Source organism: Anomalospiza imberbis, chromosome 18 (assembly GCF_031753505.1).
Source record: "Anomalospiza imberbis isolate Cuckoo-Finch-1a 21T00152 chromosome 18, ASM3175350v1, whole genome shotgun sequence".
NCBI classification, from domain to species: Eukaryota; Metazoa; Chordata; class Aves; order Passeriformes; family Viduidae; genus Anomalospiza; species Anomalospiza imberbis.
In genome coordinates this window covers 3,066,125-3,083,348 of record NC_089698.1, presented here as the reverse complement: position 1 = coordinate 3,083,348, position 17,224 = coordinate 3,066,125, and the positions used below count along the sequence as shown (strand labels likewise).

The 17,224-nt window shown below is 44.9% G+C and overlaps 1 protein-coding gene across 8 annotated transcripts in view; it reads left to right on the top strand.

Moving 5' to 3' along the window:
- Positions 1–17,224, top strand: part of KDM2B (lysine demethylase 2B) — a 107,141-nt gene that overhangs the window by 16,524 nt on the left and 73,393 nt on the right. For 6 of the 8 annotated variants that reach the window (XM_068208460.1, XM_068208450.1, XM_068208452.1 and 3 more), the window contains exons 5-6: positions 8,064–8,242; positions 10,012–10,118. In XM_068208460.1, the coding sequence (XP_068064561.1) occupies positions 8,064–8,242; positions 10,012–10,118 (286 nt within the window). The other 2 variants (XM_068208459.1, XM_068208456.1) reach the window with 2 other exon arrangements.

Below are 17,224 nucleotides of genomic sequence, written 5' to 3'. Positions count from 1 at the left end.
CAGCTTTCATCGGGGCCCCACTGATTTGTCTCAGATGTTATTCAGAAACATGTGTTTGAGATCCAGTCCATAAAAATAAATTGTTTCCTCCGTCATGTTGTTTTGTGACCAAAGCTTGTTTTAAAAACTTGCACTATTTTTAAAAAATGCTCTGTTTTAAAAGTCAAGTTCCAAATTGCTCACAGTCATGCTGTCGGGCCTGTCGACGTGCTTCATGCTCTAAACTGGGAAATGTGCTAAGTCAGGCCTAAAATCAGCAAATAAATATTACCACTGAAAATTATAATTTCCCAGTGTCTGTGAGCTCAGATGGAGTTGAACCAATGGTCTGTCAACAAAGGGGTTTATAAGTACTGTTGGTATGAACTGCACAGACTCCTAGCTGCTGCATTTATTTTCAAATTTGAGTACTGCAAAGAGGAAACATCTGGACAATAAAAGTAAAATAGAATAAAATATAATGTGCTATTTCACTGAAATGATTGATTCCAATTCTGTCTAGCAGGTTTCTCTTTCCAAAGTACAGCACTGAAGGTTTATTGGCTCATCCTTTTGTCTTTGTACTTTTTTCTTTCTTTTCCCTTGAGCGACCTCTCCCGTTTTCTCTGTATCCCTCTTTCCTTGAGGAGGCTGCTGTACTGTACAGATCTTGTTTTATCCCCTAATTCCATGGAAGTTTGTGAGGAAGTACAGGTAAATCCTTCCAGACTCAAGCAAGTGTTCTTAGGATACTCTTTCCAGCCATGAACCAATAGTGATAGAGAGAAAAGCACACGTTGCTGCAAACAGGACCAGTAGGACTTGACAGGTGGGTTTTTTTTTATTTCCCATGGAATCTATCGCTTCTTTGTGGGACACCAGCAGTTCCATATGTCAGTCAGACAGCCTAATGTGATTTCTGACCTCCTCCACGTTAGCCCAGGGCTAGGAAGAACTACAAAATTGTGGAGCTGCACTGTGTTCTCTCCTGGGCAGAATTAAAATTAGTAACTAGACAGCAAAGTTTCTGAATGGATTTTTTTCAAGTGAAGGTTCCATTAGTGATTTTCCTACAGTCTGAGGGCTCTAATTTGTTGAAAACTGAAGTGGTTTGTAGCAGCTCTGAAGGAACCCTTTGGGACTTTGGCATCCACCAGTGTTAAGGTGGAGAAGTGCATAAATAAAGTGGAAATCTCTGTCTATTAAAGTGTTGTATTGCAGACTTTCAGAGGATGTTGCTTCACTTATCACTAACTGGTTTTGTGCCTCTTAAACAGCTTATTGTTTAAGAAGAAAAGCTGCAGTCTGTAATAGCAGGAGGGAGCTGGGGCTGTGGTTGGTGTCACCCTGGGATTTCCCCCAGCACCGGTGCTGCCTGCACATCCTTCCCCTGATCTTTGTGGAACTGTGCTGGGAAGTAGGCAGGGAGCTGACCCCACTTAAAAAAAATTATTTAAACCTCATCAGTTTCTTGAGTATTGGTGAACAGTTTGCATCATGAAACCAGGACCTAGGGCAGACAGGTTAAAACTTACGCAGTGTTCCTGATAGACTGGAAATAGAAACTTTTCCCTCTAATACCAATACCAGGCTCTGGTGCCAGACCATCTCTTTGTCATCTAAACTGGCCTCTAGCTTTGCTGCTGCTTCCCCGTGATCAGGGGAAGTGTCGCTGTTCCTTGTGCTCCCTATTGCATCCCACAATTTGCTTTTTTTGCCATACCAATTAAACAACTCTAAACTGGCATCCTGCTCATTCTCTTCCTTCTCTCCTCACTTGTGGCATTGCTCTCCCATCCCCTCCTGTGTGCTGGCACAGGCTTTCCTCTTTCCCATATTGAGGTGGTTCAGGAAGTTGAACTGGCAGAAAACTCACACTGTCTTTCTCCCCTGTAGAAAGGTGGAGGAATATATATACATTTTTTTTTTAAATTTTTTTTTGGTGCTTGTTTAGCTCTCAGCACAAACCAGTGCTGGGCTAAGCTGTGATGGATATAGCCTTCCACCTCTGTCATAAGTTTCCACTGGAGCTCTGTGCATCAGAAGTGCCAGGTGAGTGAGCTTTGAGCCATGATTAGGGTTTCTGTGTAATAAAATAAATAAAAAGAAGGCATTTGATATTCTCTCATTATACTTTTTTTTTTCTCCCAGAAGTAAAAATGAAATATTATAACACTCACTTGCCTATGTTTAGCACGTCCGCTGACTTGCCATTTTGGAAGAAGAACCAGTTCTATTTTTAGAGCTGAACTTCCTGTTTGAGCTCTCTTTAAGTTTGTCCTTTGCCTAACACAGGCAAAGTCTTTTAAAAAGAATCTTAGTTAAACTGGGACAGTTTTGCTAAAAACAGTCATGTTCATGTCCAGATATAAACAGCAATAAATCTGCTTTGAATGAACATTACCACAAAAGTACAACCTCCAAGAGAATGTATTTCCATGATGTCAGGACATGAAAGTGAAATGGAAGTGATGTGTTGGTGTGGTCATGGGCATCTCAAAGCCTCTGTCTACAGGTGGATTTAAAGATGAATTGTCCATGTGGAAAAATCAAGCAGAATAGCTGTTTTATATTAACTCCCCATAGTCACACTGTGTTTCTGCAATAAGCATCCTCTGCTTTAGCTCATCCAAACTAGAAATGAGCTGTCTTATTTTGGAGTGATCCCACCCAAAATCCTAAATATTTTATGGTAGTTGATATGCTTTAGTGTAATAATATAACTTAGTTCAAAACTACCTTCAAGTGTCGTGCCTTTACCTAAATATATATATTAATACCAGCATGTTTTGGAGGTTTGATGTAATCACAGTTATATATGTCTTCAGATGTTCTCATAAGTGTGGGTACAAGATGTGTGGGGGTGTTGCAACCCTTTGACACCTTCAGATACCCTTCTAGACCAGAGGGGAGCTGCAGGACTGCTGGTACAGTGCACATGTTGATTGGTAGTGTGAGTGTAGTTGAAGGTCTTCTCCCATTTCCTAGTTGCAAAGTATGAAGGAAGTCAAGTTTTCCTCGTTATGGGCTGATGATGAGGTTTCAGAGGACTGAAAGGTTATAATTTTTATAACATTTTTCTATATTGTTACTGTTAGATATATTTTATTTTGAGACATTTTAGGAAATTATTAATGGTCTTTAAAAAAATGTGAACAATAAATAAACCATAAAATCTTCACCAAAGTTATATCCCATCCCACTTTTCTTGGACCTTGTAGTATTTTTCTTTCTATAATTGTTATTTGTGTGCTCTGTGTTTTCAGCCACCTGGAGTATTCTTATACTACAGGTTAATGCATTGGGATACTGTATAAAAATTAGAAGTAAAATGCTTCTTTGTATAAGGAATTTTTTTAATGAGCTTTTCACTGTCTGAAGCTTCTAAGAATCACAAAAAATTATGGCTTGGATAGGTGTAAGGATACTGATTAATTCCATATAATGCCACTAAAACACGCGATGCCCGAGCCCCTTTCTCCAGCCCAGTCCTGTAGCACCAAGGCAGAAGGGGCTGCACCGGCTGTCCCTGTGGCCATGCCCTGCACACATTTTGGTGCGTGCCAACAGCTCCTCCCGCGGCTTATGGCGATTCGGCACTTTGATATCAAACGATGAAGCTGCAGAGGGGCCGGAGGGGGAGCTTCGTGGCAGTTTTACCCCTCCGTGAGGAGGAGATGCTGTGACCCCGCTGAGAGGGCTCCTGCCGCACGGCCAGACGGGCGCTGGGGACACAGACCTGGCCGAGGGGAGGAGGCAGGCAGAGCTCTGCGGAGGGGATGCCCTGGGGTGCTGCGGAGGTGCTGGGCGAGGAGTGGTGGGGAGAGCTGTGTGCGACGCCCGGGCTGGCTTCCCTTTGTTCTTCTGTGCCCTCTGGTGGCACTGAGAGCGATGGGATCGGGACGCGCCTCTTAACTTGTTCGTACCCTCGCTCCGAAATGCAGGCAATGTCGGGAATAGCTCCACTTGAGCAAGGACTTTCTGCTCGGATTCCCATCCCTCCCAGTTAGCGGGGGATATCATAATAGTCTCCCATGGGCAGCAGAAGAATACGTGCCTCCAGCTCCGGGAGCTCCGGGGGGATTAACTGGGATGCAAGTCAAAGCCTCAGTCTTTAGGTACAATTAACCCGCTAGCGAGGCTGGCAGATTTCCTGAGGCTCTGCCAAAAATCCTGCTTTACAAACCAAGGATTTTTTTCTTCATAAGAAGCATAAATATAAGGCAGGACCAGCGGGCCGGTCTCTCGGCGTTGGAGGTTGGTTTCTGGTTGTCAACACTATATTGTACCTTCAGCACAGATCTCAATTCAGCCACAGAGGGTTAAAATAATTCCCCAAGGTAGCTTTATCCTCTTAATGGACAGGCTTGATAATCATTCTTACAGAAAGGACATTTCCTCTTTCCTCTGCTGTGGGGGAGTTGCACCTTTTCTTGCTGGTGCTGGAGCAGAGACCACAGCCTAGAAAACTCTGGTGTCATTTGCAGCTCTGATTCACACCTCCTGTGCATTTCTCATACTCTGCTGTGTGGTTCATGTTTGCATTGCTTCCACTGCTCCAAATATCCATGCTAAATCCTCGTTATGGAGAAGGATGGGCCATGCTGAAGCCTGGAGTCTGGCAGCTTGGATAACCTGAAGCTCAGGCAGGGGAAGGCAGTGCTTTGCTTGTTGGAAATAAAAAATGGCAGTTGTTGGACAACTTATAATCCCAGCATTTCCCATTCCCTGTTCCCTCGCTGGAAAATTGTTAAAATATTTTATACGGGATGTGGGTGCATGTGGGTGCAAACTCTGCAGGGGAGAGCAACAAGAGCTTTGCTGAATGACTTCAGAGCTTGAACCCATCATTCCCGAAGTGTCTGGGGTGGGCTTGGTGAGCTGTGATTTGGGAAATCGTTTGCTGGTGCAGGGAAGATGCCTGTGTAGCATGCATTCCTCGAGGGCAGTTCTCTCTCTGACAAGGGGACAAGGTTTGCTTCCCTGTTGCTCTTGTTTTACCAAGAAGCCCAGGAGATCCACTCTCTGTACCAAACCAATTTGTCCAGGGTGGGCAATGGGAGGCAGGGACCCTGCACAAGTCATTTTTCCTCCAGATGTTCATTTCTATGTGAAAAAAAAAAAATTATATTACAGCATATGGAAATGTTGTACAATTCAATCTATTAGAATCTTTACAGTGTCTTGGTTATTAGGCCTCTAAATAAAGGGAACTTTTATATATATATATATATATATATATATATATATATGCTATTGTCCACTTAATGGGGATTTTACTAATACATGGGCTGGAGCAACTCGATATGTTTTTAAGGTTTTAAGCAAAGCATAGTTCTTCTGCAGCTCATCCTGATGGATTTTTTTTCCCAACTTACATCCCTGCAATTGATTCTTCTTGTCTCCTTCTTGCTGTTGTCTGTTCCTCTTGTCAGAGATGGCACTAGCTTGTTTCTTAGTTACTGTCTTTGTCATCCTTTGGGGATTCACTTGTGCTCCATGAGCAAGCAGCAGGAGAGGAAGATGTTTCTTTAGGCTGTAAAATCCCCCAGCATCACCACTCCGCCTCTGAGTCACATCTGCTGCCAGAGATGAAGCAGTGCCTCTTAATCCCACATTGCCCAGTCCAGAGCTCTATTGGAAAAACATCCAGGGAAGTCAAGGGTGAAGTGGTGCACAGTGCACTGAAGCTTCCCCTGTCAGCAGTGAGAGACTGCCAGGGCTCCAGGTGTCTGTTAATCCATGTCCAGTGGGTGATGAGCTGAAGTGAGGGACAGGTGGGAGAGAGGATGAGAGGCTGCCAGGGTCACTGAGGTCCTGCTGGGACCTGCTGGGCTGCCCCAGGCCTGCTTGAGTGGGGTCCCTTCTCTGAGAACACAGTGAGAGTGTGATAAGGGGATGCCTAGGAACTGGTTAACAGACATGGATCGTGGTAAAATGTGTGTGGAGCTGCTCAGAAATCCAGCCTGTGATCTCTCAGCCTGCCATCACTTTTTGGAGCCTCTGTGTGCTTCTTTCCCTTGTTCTTTACTCTCCTAGATGATATTTTCCACCTTGTACTAGGAACAGGAGATAGAAGAAAGAGCTGAATCTTTTCAGGACAGAAGAGATAAAGCTGGCAGTGAGCCAGAGCTGCTGTGCAGTGGGCAGTGAACACCAGGATGTGAACCTGTAATTATACATCTCAAATTCTGTGAACAGTACTCCAAGAATCATTATGTATGGACTTGTTTGACAGTACTGTGGCTTAAGAGAAAAACATCCCCTCAAATTACTCTTTAATTTGGAAGTCAAGAGATTATCAATTCAAATCTTAAGCTCTTCTGCCTGTAATTGATAATCGTGTTCATTTAACAAACCTGCTATTGAACTGCTCCTCATACTCTTAATTCATCAGGTAACTGCTGATTTTTCTTTTGGAAAGGATAATTGAGAGGCTCTACAAGGTTGCTTCCAGCAAAGATGAGATCCGACCTAGACTAAAATATGGCAGAACCCAGGCTCAGCCACACAGCCCTTCAGATGGGCTAATCTTTCAGTATCTGTGTCCTCAACCCCTCTGGGCTGTAGCCATTGCTTTGATCCCAGGCTCTGGAAGCAGGGAGTAGGATGGCTTTCATTAGGGGCTTGTTTAACAGGACTCCACCCCAAGCTGCTAACCTGTGGAATTGAAAAAAGACCATTCCCCTGGATAGTAAAGCTTACAGTTAAAAAAAAAAAAAAAAACACAACAAAACCCTCCAACCCGTAACTAGATTTTATGTATGTTGTTTCAAACATGCAGATGCCAAATTTAAGGACTCTTGTGCTTTTTCACACATAACTAAACTCTCTCCATCCTGCCTCAAGGTGGCAACACTCCAGACAGTCCCAAGCCCAGCCCAAGGATGGGCTCCTGTTCCTTGGCCTTGGAATGAGGAGTTTGACTGACAGGCTGGTGGGACTAGTCCAGATTTACACTATATAAATTTTTCTTTTTGATTTCAAGGCTTTATGGTCTTGAGTTCCTTTGCAGAGTCATTATCACATCTGTCACTGTCATTGCTATCAGGGGCTAAGGATGTTTGTAATGGAGAGCAGCAATCCAAGCTATTACTCTTACTGAAATACTGCTCCCAAGCACACGATAGACCAGGTGCTGTAATTATTAATAATTCCCTCTGATGGTGCATCGCAGCCCTACATTTTGTATTAATGCAATTTATTTTGAGTTATTTCTTTGGCGGTGAAAATTGTTTTGGAGAGATTTTTTGGAAGCTTTGCGAGTTTGTTTGCTGGAATCCTCTCCTGGAAATGAGGCATGTCTCTCATGGGCTCCTGTTCACTCACACACAAATGAACTGCTAATTAGGATGATGAAATTGCTGGGAGAGGTGAAACCTTCCAGTTGGCCGAAGAGAAGATTGTGGATTAATCTGTGTAAAGCTGAAGGCTCGACTAAAACTGCTGCTCAACATTCTGGTGCTAATGAGACTTGTATGTCTGCCACTCGAGGAGCTGAAAGTAAGGCTTGTAGTTTTTGTTGAGAGATCCAAAGTGGGGGCTCACTCCTCTATGGCATTTAGTGCTTTCATCCACTGGAATTGGGAATATTCAGCAGTTTACAGTATCCAGTGATGCAAGGCAGTTTTTGCTCTTTGTGGATAGTTTTTGTACCTGAGTAAAAGCATCTTGAGAGACATATGGATGTTTAGAAAATTGCAGTATGATTTGGAGAGCAATTTGTCTTGCCTGCCCCCTGCTACCATATTGTATTACTTCTTCATAGTTTTTAATGTACTTCTCACATCAATTCACATAAAGGAGGAAACCGCTCTCTCCATCTCCGTGAAGAGCCAGGTGACTTGTTCAGTGTCATATTGGGCAAAAAGTCGAGTTCCAAGTTAGCTCCTTGCTCACTTTTTGAGCTTCTTAGGAGCCATGGAAGGGCTGGTACTGGTCTCATCCTCTTTTCCTGCAGTTTCCCTGCAGTCCCTGAGAACTGATATATATAGATAGATATATAAAATAACATACATACATGTCTGTATAGATACATAAATGAAGGCAAGGCAGATGTTTTGAGGTTGCCGCTGTGTTTGCAGGAAGCCGCCGGATCGTGGATGTGATGGATGTGAACACACAGAGGGGAGTTGAGATGAGCATGTCTCAGTTTGTGAGGTACTACGAGACCCCAGAGGCCCAGCGGGAGAAGCTCTACAACGTCATCAGCCTGGAGTTCAGTCACACCAAGCTGGAGAACATTGTCAAGCGCCCCAACGTGGTAAGGGAGCCCCTGGTGATGGGCTTTATTGCAGCTTCTTCCCAGAAATAAATCAGGGACTTTAAACAAGGTGATGGGAAGTGCCCGGAACTCCTGCTCGTTTAGTGTCAGGATCTCATTTTTAGCCAAGTAGAAAGCTGGTCTCCTTGACAGTGGAACTTAATTTACAGGAATTAGGTACCTGATGAGCTGTTAATCATGCAATTTGCACTGATACACAGTTCCTCTCAAGGTATTTAGGGGAAATTCATCCAAAATTAAATACCCATCTAGTATTTTTCCTCCTCTAAGGAAGTTTAAACTATCAGGAAGCTTGGATTCATTATATATGAACACTCCTTTTACCTAAAAAATGTTCAGGGGGCTCCCAAAGCAAAAAAGTTGGAAACACAATTGTTAAATGTAGAAATATTTACATAATTAAATCAGTGTAATCACTGCTATGTCAGAATTGGCAGTAGTGGAAGGGGGTAGATTTTTACATACTTTTTAAAGATAGAGGGCTTTTGTGATTTTATTCCCGATGAAGTCACTATCATGAAACTGTGACCTTCTTAGTAAAGATTATTTAATTTATCTCTGAAATGTAGCCATGTGTGCTACGCTAGCATGTAGCTGGGTGTAAGCTAAGACACTTTTTTACCTGATTTCTAAGTCCTTTTCCAGTTACAGCAGCAGTTTTTTTCTGCTGGGGACATCTCTTACCCAAGACAATATAAACACCACACTTCGTCCTGAACAGGTCACAGATAGATGGCAGCTCTAATTGCTGATTTGTAGAAGTAATTCTTAACTAGACTCCTTTGTTCTTTTACACACAGATCACAAATTTGAATATTAAACACATATTTAGAAGTTCATTCAGATTTTTGCTGTCATTCAGACACTTAGCGGGCAATTTGAAGGTGCTCTGGGGAATTTCTTGTGTTCAATTGATCCCGGTTTTCCCAAACACATTGTGCTCAGCGAGCTTTTAAAACATCTGTGCAAATTTCCTGGGTGCTTAGAGATGAAATACACAGTTAGGTACCTGTTATCACGTGTAAATGGTCATTTCATAGCTGTTTAAAATAGCCTGAGTGCACAGTTGTTTGTAAAACCAGGAATATTTAGGTATCACTGAAAGAGAGATTTGCATTCCCATGGGAGTAGAAGAGAGGGCGTTGTGGAGGTCCAGTATCTAAGGTCAGCTCCCATGTATTTGTATAAGATATTCCCTTGAATCCTGCAGAGTTTTGAGCCCGTGTAAGGCAGAAATACCTGATTTAGGTTCCCTGCTGTGTAAACTCTGGGTTGCAATATCAGAATGTGGGAATTATTTCAGAATCAGGGCAGTAAGCAAGTTTTGTTTTCACATACAGCTGTGATATTGATGGAATCAGTCCTATTTCCTCCTTGAAATTGAAGGTATTAGCATCGTATAATCCCTTTTATGTCTGCATTTTAATGTTCATAAATGCAATTTCTAGGCTGTTGGCTACAAAAATGCCACAGACAGTACAAGAGAAGGTGCTCACAGGTGCCCATGAGACAGAATGTGCACTCAGGTAAACTGATTGTAAAACTCTCCTTCCCCTGTGTTTTAAGGGCTTGAGTTGTGGTGATGAAATGCTGCACCTTAACAAGTTGTGTGCACAGGACTTTTGCTGAAGAGCAAGGTTCTCCCTGTCTGTGAGCATCTGCTGCTGTCACTTGGAGGAGTTTTAGCCAACAAGAATATGTCCTACCATGTGTTCAGGAGCTAACAGTTGATTTTGGTGGCCTTTCAGGTGGACTTAGTCGACTGGGTGGATAATATGTGGCCACAGCACTTGAAGGAGAGACAGACAGATGCTACCAATGCTATTTCAGAGATGAAATACCCCAAAGTGAAAAAGTAAGTCTTTAAAAAGCTCTGCTCTTGACTGCCTTAAATAATTTTAACTTTGCTGAATACAGTCTTTAATCAAGTCTCTTTGAAAAGTGCATTTTTATTTTTCAGTTTTGAGCAGCTCTGTTTTAAAAGTGGCAGACTGACCTTAAGCAGTAAATTCTCTGAAAGTGCTGTCCAAAGGAATCACATCACACAGATATGTCACACAGCACAGTCAGAGTCCTGCTGTAGGCTGGGCTTAGATCCTGCCCAGGTTCTAAACTGCTAATGACAGACATTATTAGCTGAGAAATGTTTTGTGAAATGAGCTTGAAGTCCATTTTTAATGTGTGTGTGTGACTCCCTAGAAACTCTGTCACTGCCCTTCCTGCCAGTTTGCTTTTCCATTCACTTTTTCAAGAGCAAGGTCAAAGACTGGACTGACTATCCAGGCTCAGGACCCTCTCAGGGCAGGTTTGAGACTGAACACAAGATCAGTTTGTCCTAGTTCTGCCTATCTCAGCTCTAGGTTTTGGGCAAGCATAGGCTCACCTTGCTTTTTCTTCTGCTTTAATGTCTTCCTTGAATCTTTTTATGTGGTGATTGGAAAAAGAAACTATTTGGGAGCCTCATAATGTGCCCTGCAAGTTTCATGGGAGTGAGTACAGCTGAGACAGGGGTTCCTTTAATGATGTAATGACCTGTATGGCTGATGAACACCAGGTAATCCTGGAAGCCCTTCACTGCTGTTTCTGTTTTATTGGCCAGACTGAAATGCTGGCAGCATCCCAAGCTCTGCTGTTGAACCGACCTCTGATGTTCTGCAAATCACTCAGAACTCCTTCCAAACTGTAAAATAGATTGGTACCAACAGATACAAAGGAGTGTACAGTCAGGAAGTGATATATAGCATTTACTCTTGTTCTGTAAAAATAAACATTTTGGAAGGTCAAGGTCTCCATAAAAGAAGATACTCTGTGACAAGCATTGGGGGTTATGCTCAGCACCACTGATTTCAGTGGAAGTTAAAGATACTCCTACATTTTTAAAAGATCAAACTGCTTATTAGGGTAACTGGATGTGGACTGGAGTCTCCATGCATTTGGAAATGTCCTAAATGACTTGCCTGAGGTCACACAATAAACCAGCAGCAGAGCAGCACTAGCTTCTCAGGTGGTTAGTCAGCTAAATAACATTATTTATAATTTGCCAGAGCTAAGAAACTAAATCATGATTCAGGGCCTACGGATTCATGGATGGTGCAAGGTAAGAAGTAAAGGAAACGACTCCTCTCCTAGAGCAGGCACACTGCAGATGCTGAAAAAGATGTAGCAAGTAAACAGAGCAAGGCAGAGATGGTCTGAAGGATAAGGTAGCAACATGACTAACAGAATTTAGCAGAAAAAGCAGAGTATATGCTTGCAGTTCACTACTTGCATCATGAAATGCCAGATGGTAGGTTTCAAAGGGATTTTAGAGACGTACCAAATCAACAGATTTTGACATGGAGTTTTTCCCATTTGTGGAGGGTGGCCTGGTAGAAAGGCAGGAGATGCCTGATGAAGAAGCAGACATGGAGCCGTGGAGGTTGCTGTCACTGGCAAAGGGAAGGTGGAGGTTGACAGCTTGATAAACTAGTAGATGTGATAGGTACAGGGAAGCTAAACACTGAAAGACTGTGAACACTTGAAATGTGACAATAGAGTTTGATGTTGGGAAAAGGAGTTACCAGGCATGAGTGTTAAAGGCGAGGGTGATGCAGCTGGAGTGATGAGGATGTTGCTACTGAGTGTCATCTCACAGAAAGACTAGAGAAGGATGATTTACAGCGCTGTTGGCACAAACCCCTCATCACTCCGAAGAAGCCACAAAGATAAAACCAGTAACAAACAGTGACAGTCTGTGAGCACAAGAGAAGCTGTACCAGATCAGGACAAAGATCTGTAGCTCTCAGTAATCTGTCAGGTGCTGGCATTGATGCCCTGGCAGGAGTGTAAGAATGGTGAGAGCATAAAATAATGCCGCTCCTAAAAATTACCTTCTGAACTTTGGCTGCAGTCCAGGCAGGGGCTGTCCTGAGGTAGAAGTGGTTTCTATGTGTTCAGTAACTTTCAAACAGATTGCTCTTCCATGAGCTTGTCTGGTTTAAAGATGAACTCCTCAAGAGATTGGCTTTCTCCATCTTTGGGAATTCAACTTGACCCTTTCCTGTAGAGATACTGATCCCAGCTACTGCTGTGAGTATGCAGAGGGTTTGAGCCCTTATTAAGGAAGTCATGTTCAGTTGTGGAGCCACAAGTCAATACTGTTACTTCCTTCACACTGCCCATTCTTTTATATGAATCATCTATATTCATATGCTTTATTAATGACTGTTGTTGCTCAGAAATGGGATCGATTCATTCCTTTCTTGTTCTGAGCATTCCCATAATTCTGAGAGTTTGCAGTATGCCATCCCCACCATTAACGTGTTCCCTACAAACAAAAAGCACTCCAGCGAGAGCGCTGCAGTTTCGCAGACACAGATGGCATTACCAGACACAAATGTCTGTCTTGGCTCCTGCACGTCGAGTTCCGTGCTGGGAGTGAAGTTAGAGAACGCTCCATCTGCTGCTTCGGTTACCAGGAGCATCGCGCGCGCTGGAGCCCACCCTGCCCTGCGCTTGGACTTGCACCATTAACTTCTTAAAAAATTCTGGGTAATGCCGTTATTTTTCTGCCTGTAGGTAAATAGCTGTTTACCTCACAGGAGCCTTAGAGGACTGAATTAAGTGGGGCAATATTTTATGTCCCCTCTTTCACATCCCAGGGTGCAAGTTCCTGAGAAAAGTCCTGCAGGCATGAGATCCTGGGTGAGAGTGGGAAGATGTTGTGTAACCAAGAGCCAGCAGAAAAAGGCAATGATATTTTAACATCAGCTTTTAGGGGCAGAAGCTTGTTATATCACCAACACCATTTTCAGGTAGCTCAAACCAAGCTGGGATTTGTTTTTCTGTTAAAATTCATTCAGAACTGAAGCAATCTGGATATAGCTGAGTCAACCCCCCCCCCAAAAAAAAAGTACTAATTTGATTTTTCATTTATCAAAAGAGATAGCCCTGCTGAAATTATTATCCTCTTTATTAGGTTTTGTGTTTGTAGCCTTGCAAGATTATTTGCAATGCAGTGGCAGTGAATAGCTACAGTTCAGGACATGAAACAGTACCAGGAATTTCTAAGAACTTGGTAATATTTGTGCTGTGGAACAAATGAAAACAAAATCTTTAGTCACTGCAACATCCTTTTACCTTCAAAATTCTTTCTATTACTTTAAATATCTCAGCAGTGCTGTAATAGGTCTCTATAATGATGCTGGCCTTCAGTTAAGGATGGAGTATGTTGTGTGGAACATCTACCTGTTCACAAAGGAATGCTGCTCTGTTAGCATGTCCTCAGCCCTTTTCTCCCTCTCCCAGGCTGCTGTTCAGCCATCCGTTCAGTTCCTTTTATTCATTCCTTTACTAAGTAGGGATGGATTTAAACAGATGCTAAAATGCTCTGCTGAGCTGTGGTCTAATTAGAAGCTGAGGGTGCCTCTGGAGACAGGGAATCAAGGGAGCTCGCAGGTCCCACAAGGCAACCTGGCACTGGTTTATACATGTGAGAGACTTGTCTGCACTTCGTATGCCATTTGTGGATTGCTTTTGATACAAAACCTCTATAAATAGAGTTCAGCAAAAAAATTTACACCAATAACTGCGTGTTCGTTAAGACTTTCCAAGCTAGCAAAGTAAATAAAATCTGATGTCTTCATATCAGTGCATGAGTCTCAAATCCTCCTTCAGGTAGAACTTGGAGGAGCAGCATCACACATGTAACTCAAATAACCACCAATGTTTACAACAGTTTCTGGTGGCCCTGGAGCTGAACAGCCTTGTCACAGGATGAAGAAATGAGCTGTGCTCTCACAGACACCAAACTGCTGTTCCAGGGGCAGACAGGCCTGGCTCGCAGTGAGTTGTTGGCTTGGTTCACTGTGGTGGGAAAAAAAAGCCTAAAAATCCGAGCCCACCCCGCATACCCTTGGTGTTCCACCGGGGCTGGGACCGGGCAGGGGTGCGACAAGGGAGGTGTTGTCGCTTGCTTTGGTGCCAGTGTGGTCTGAGAGTGTGATTTGCAGGCACTTCACAAACTCTCCGGTGCATGGCAGAAAAGTGGCTTCTCTTATCTGGGGTGTTGTTCCCGTGAGTGCCTGAGTCGGACCGTAACCCCCTCAGGGCAGGAGCCGGGCCTTTCCTGTGCCTTTGAAGTGCGCGGGGTGTGGTGACCACGGTGTGTGGCGATTTGGTTCGTTCCCTCGGCCTGGGAGCACTCGGTACCGCTCCCAGGACGGGGACGGGGCGAAGGTTGGTCCCGGCAAGGCACGGGCACAGGGCCCGCTCCGAGCGGCCTTCCGCGGGCAGGGCTGGCCGGGTCCTGGGGAGCGCGGGGAGCCGGGGTTCCTCATCCCTAACGGGGGAGCCGGGGCTCATCCTTGAGGAAAGCCGGGTTCATCCCCGCTGGAGCAGCCAGGGCTCACCCCTAAGGGAAGCCGAGGCCCTCCGTGAGGAGATGCTAGGGCTCATGCCCGCGGGGCAGCCGGGCCCTCCCCGCAGCGGCGGGGCCGGTCGCTGCCCGGTGAGGCGAGGGTGGGGGCGGCAGCCGGGCCGGTGCCTCCCGGGTGACAATGGTTTCTTTTGTCTTGCGGCGCAATTCGTGGCTTCCAGTTGCAGGGCCCCAGTGTGGGAGCGCTGTCGGTGCGGGCCGAGGCGCCCCGAGGTAGCCTTTGTTCCCGCTGCCTCCTGCCAGCCCGCTCGCAAGGCCCGGCAGAAGGGCCCCCGCCGTGCCGGGATGCTGCCGGGGGCCGCTCTCCCCCGACACCCGGAGCGGCGCTCCCGCCCGGGCATGGGGAGCGAGGCCCGCGCCTTTCCCCGCGCCGGCACTTGCAGTTGGCTCATGGGTCTGTGGTATTCGGTTTCAGGCTCAGGGATTTCAACCAGCCGGCGCTGCTCCTGGGAGGAAGGAAGAGTGAGCTATACTTTTCTCATTGGCCCGAACAAAAAACAGAAGCCTCTGCTGGGGTTTGGGAGTGGTTTATGGGCTGAGCTCAGTGGCAGGGGAGCCCTCGCAATGCCAGAGGGAATAGAGCCGTATGGTGCGCGGTGCCTATTGCGGGAGAGAAGGAGCTGAGCTCAGGGTAATGCTGCTGCCTGTGCGTCCGCTCGCGTCTCCCCGGGCCCATGTGCATGAACGCTGCCGCTGCCTGCCCTGCCCGCGCTGCCTTCGCATCCCGGCGCGGCTCTCGCTGTCTTTGTTTCTCTGTTTGCTTGCGGGTTTGTAGCGATGCGTGGCGAGTGCATTGTGGGTTTGCCTGGGAGTGTGGGCTCTGCGCTGGTTTATGGAGCGGTGTCTGTGTTGTTCCTGTGTTCCCAGCTCGCTGTGTTTGCTTAGTGGTTTAGCTTCATTTGTATCATCTCCCTCTCTTTTTTGTTGGATCTCTCTGTTTGTTCTTCCTCGTGAGTTTGCAGGTTACTCCATATTTCTTCGCATCATTTCTCTAAGAAATTTTCCCAGATGTTTGTGGGTTTTTTGGTTGTGAGGTTTTTTTTTTTTTTAATTCTTTTTTTTTTGGGGGGGGGGGTCGGGAGGGGATGGAAGGGGGAAGTTCCCCTTTTTTCCACATCACAAATCCTTCCTCCAAAATAACAATACATTAACTGGACAAATTTCAGGCTTGTGGAGAACACAAACCAAACTCTTCAATCGGGAAGGGAAGCTCCCCCCAACAGATTACAAGCAGCTGCGTGTTTTAAAACCCTGACTGAGGCTGTGCAGGGAGATAAAGTGGAGTGTGCAGGGGTTGGATGTGGTAGCAGTTGTGAAAATACTCAACTTGGGGCATCTTCTGGTCGCTTGTGTTTTCCGGGTGTAACTCTGGTCAGGTTGTCTCCCCATGCCTGCCGTGGGATTGTGTCCCTGGAGCCACTGTACCTGCCCTGGCCCAGAGCACTGTGGCCACAGCACACAGTGGGATGTATTTCCTAGATTTCTTTCAACGCGGATACTGTTAGGGCTTTTCCCCCCCTTTTTTTCCTTTATTTTTTTTTTTTCCCCACTGTTGTTATGGAAAACCCTGAAAAGTTGAGTGGTTCCCCAGATTAGCAGCTGTTGGTGATGAGGAGCCGCTGGCTGGGGCTGGAGCCGGAGCCGAGCGGTGCCAGAGATCAGCAGTGCCATGGAGTGTGCTGGGCCCATGTGACTGCGGTGTACATTGGAAGAGGAAGCTCTGGAGGTCAATGCAAAGGCATTGTGCCAGACTCTGGCAACCGGGGAGAGAGCTGGATGGCGGAAGATCCTCCCGCAGGTTCCCGAGCCGGCTGGGAGCTCTTGGGCTTGGACAAAAGCAGGCCTGGGAGATTAACAGCATAAATTAAGGCATGGCTTGTTTGTGGATGGAAAGAAAACTACTTTATTTTCCAAATGTTTTGCAGGTTTTTGTTAATTGCCATAAGTGACTCTTTCACTAAAAACACCTTTATTGGAGTGGAAATTGTGTTTAGAGGAGTTTCAAGAAAACAGAGGGGAAAATGGGGAAAAACAAGGAAAAGAAAGAGTTGCGTGTTCACAGTTATACCTGCTTTGGTGTTTTGTCACAAAACTAAATTTAAAGTGCTTTGATTTGACAGGATTCAATCTTGTTATTACCTCTCAAACTGTTTATGTTTATGAACATAAACAGTTTGACTGCTTCAGGTTTAGATTATTGGCTACTGAGGAATAGCTAAAATCAGCTAATGCCTGGGCCATGTTTGCTCTTCCAGAATATCTTAATGCAGAGAGTGATTGTTGATAGGTAGCACTGTCTAGAAAATTTTTGTTGTTAGTGTGATGTATTTTATATCTGGCCTTCTGGAAACTGAAAATTATTGACTCCATAAGGATTTTAATTTTTTACTTTAAAACAACACGAACCTCTAATACTCAGCACTGCTTACAAGCTGAGAATTTCTATGCTGATTTTTTTTTTTTTCCTAATGAGCAATAATTATTCAATCTGTGACTTTTTGCAGTTTGGCTGGAAGAAAAGCAACTTCATTTCTGGGCTTCTTTTA